A 1,282-nucleotide genomic window follows, 5' to 3' on the forward strand; every position below is an offset into this window, starting at 1 on the left:
TGCCTTCCACAAGTGCCCATTGGAGCTGATCAGTCCTGGCAGAAACAGCCCCCTGTGAGCCAAGGCCGATCCCCCAGGGAGTGGAAAAGCTCCAGGGCTCTGCCTTCTCCCCAGCTGTCTCAGACCTCTGCAGGGCCAACACCTGGACCTTCCAGCTGAGGTGCATGTCCTGAGGGATCACTCACCTATTTTGCTGAACATCTCCATAGGCATTTCTGGGCGCTCAAGGAAGTTCTCCCCTTGGTTTACAAGCACATCCTTCAGCAGCTTCATCCTGTTTACTACCACAAGCTTCATGCTGCCCATGGACATGCCAAAGATGTCACCGTATTTTTTAGTGTACTAGGAGGGGAAATAAGTATAGAGGGTTTCACTTAAAGTGAATGTGTCTGTTGGGACAGTGACAGCCCTGTCGTAGGGCACAGGTAAAAATAAAGGAAGCTGAGAGTGGGAGAGGAAACAGAATTTGTGCTCAAAGCTCTGCCTGACTGCACAGTCAGATTTCCTGAATCACTGATCAGGAGTTGGTGTTAATTGGCCATAAGTCAAGTAAATCTCTCCAGGTTTAAGTTTTCAGTTCTGTGTTTTTCCAGCTTTTGTTGTGCTCCCTTACCAAACAGCCCCCAGCCCCAAACTCAGTCCTACAGGGCTCCTAGAGCTGCGACAGCAACTGTGGGATCATGTGCCCTGCCCCAGGGATCACTCCCATTTGTGCCCCAGCTTGTACACAGGCAAACCAGTGAGGGCAAACCTCCTGCCTGCCTTGCTGGCCCAAGGTGTCTGGTTTAATCCCTTCCCTGTAGGTGCAGTTCCCTCTGTCCCTTCTGCCACAGTGCCCACCATGCCCGTACCTTCTCCACTGTGATATGGGGAGACTTGAAGTCCATCATGTAGATGTGCCCTAAAAAAGGAAGGCGGAAGGGGGTGGGAGGGAAATTCTTTGGGTTTCTGTTCTTCATGTAGTCAGCGACAAACAGGAAGACAATGAGGAAGATGAGGAGTGTAGGGAAGGAGATGCTGTCCCAGAGACAGTGCAGCATGGCTGGATGGGAAGGCGGTGCACGGATGTGTCCAACAGTGTGTCAGGGCAGACTGAGCTCCCAGGGCACCACTGAATCAATCCCCAGGGACACGGGCAGAGGGGTGATGTGCCGGCTCTGTGGGCACAAACAGAAGAGAGCACGGAGCAGCTTTTACTGCCCTGGTCTAGAGGCGGCGTTCAGACTCCTGCGTTCCCAGCTCTCAGCAGGGATTACACCCCTTCTTGATTAAACGCGAGCAT

The 1,282-nt window shown here is 52.8% G+C and overlaps 1 protein-coding gene across 1 annotated transcript in view; it reads right to left on the minus strand.

Moving 5' to 3' along the window:
* Window positions 1–1,095, minus strand: part of LOC114072569 (cytochrome P450 2J2-like) — a gene marked incomplete at its 3' end in the record, with an annotated part of 4,670 nt that extends 3,575 nt beyond the window's left edge. The window contains exons 1-3 of the mRNA XM_027910446.1: window positions 852–1,095; window positions 186–342; window positions 4–35 (exon numbers count right to left, since the gene is read on the minus strand). Of these exons, the coding sequence (XP_027766247.1) occupies window positions 4–35; window positions 186–342; window positions 852–1,040 (378 nt within the window). The remainder of the gene's footprint in view (window positions 1–3; window positions 36–185; window positions 343–851) is intronic.
* Between the last annotated feature and the right edge of the window lie 187 nt (window positions 1,096–1,282).

Source organism: Empidonax traillii, unplaced genomic scaffold (genome assembly GCF_003031625.1).
Source record: "Empidonax traillii isolate 1590-97213 ecotype Southwest subspecies unplaced genomic scaffold, ASM303162v1 scaffold3485:size17097, whole genome shotgun sequence".
Lineage (NCBI taxonomy): Eukaryota > Metazoa > Chordata > Aves > Passeriformes > Tyrannidae > Empidonax > Empidonax traillii.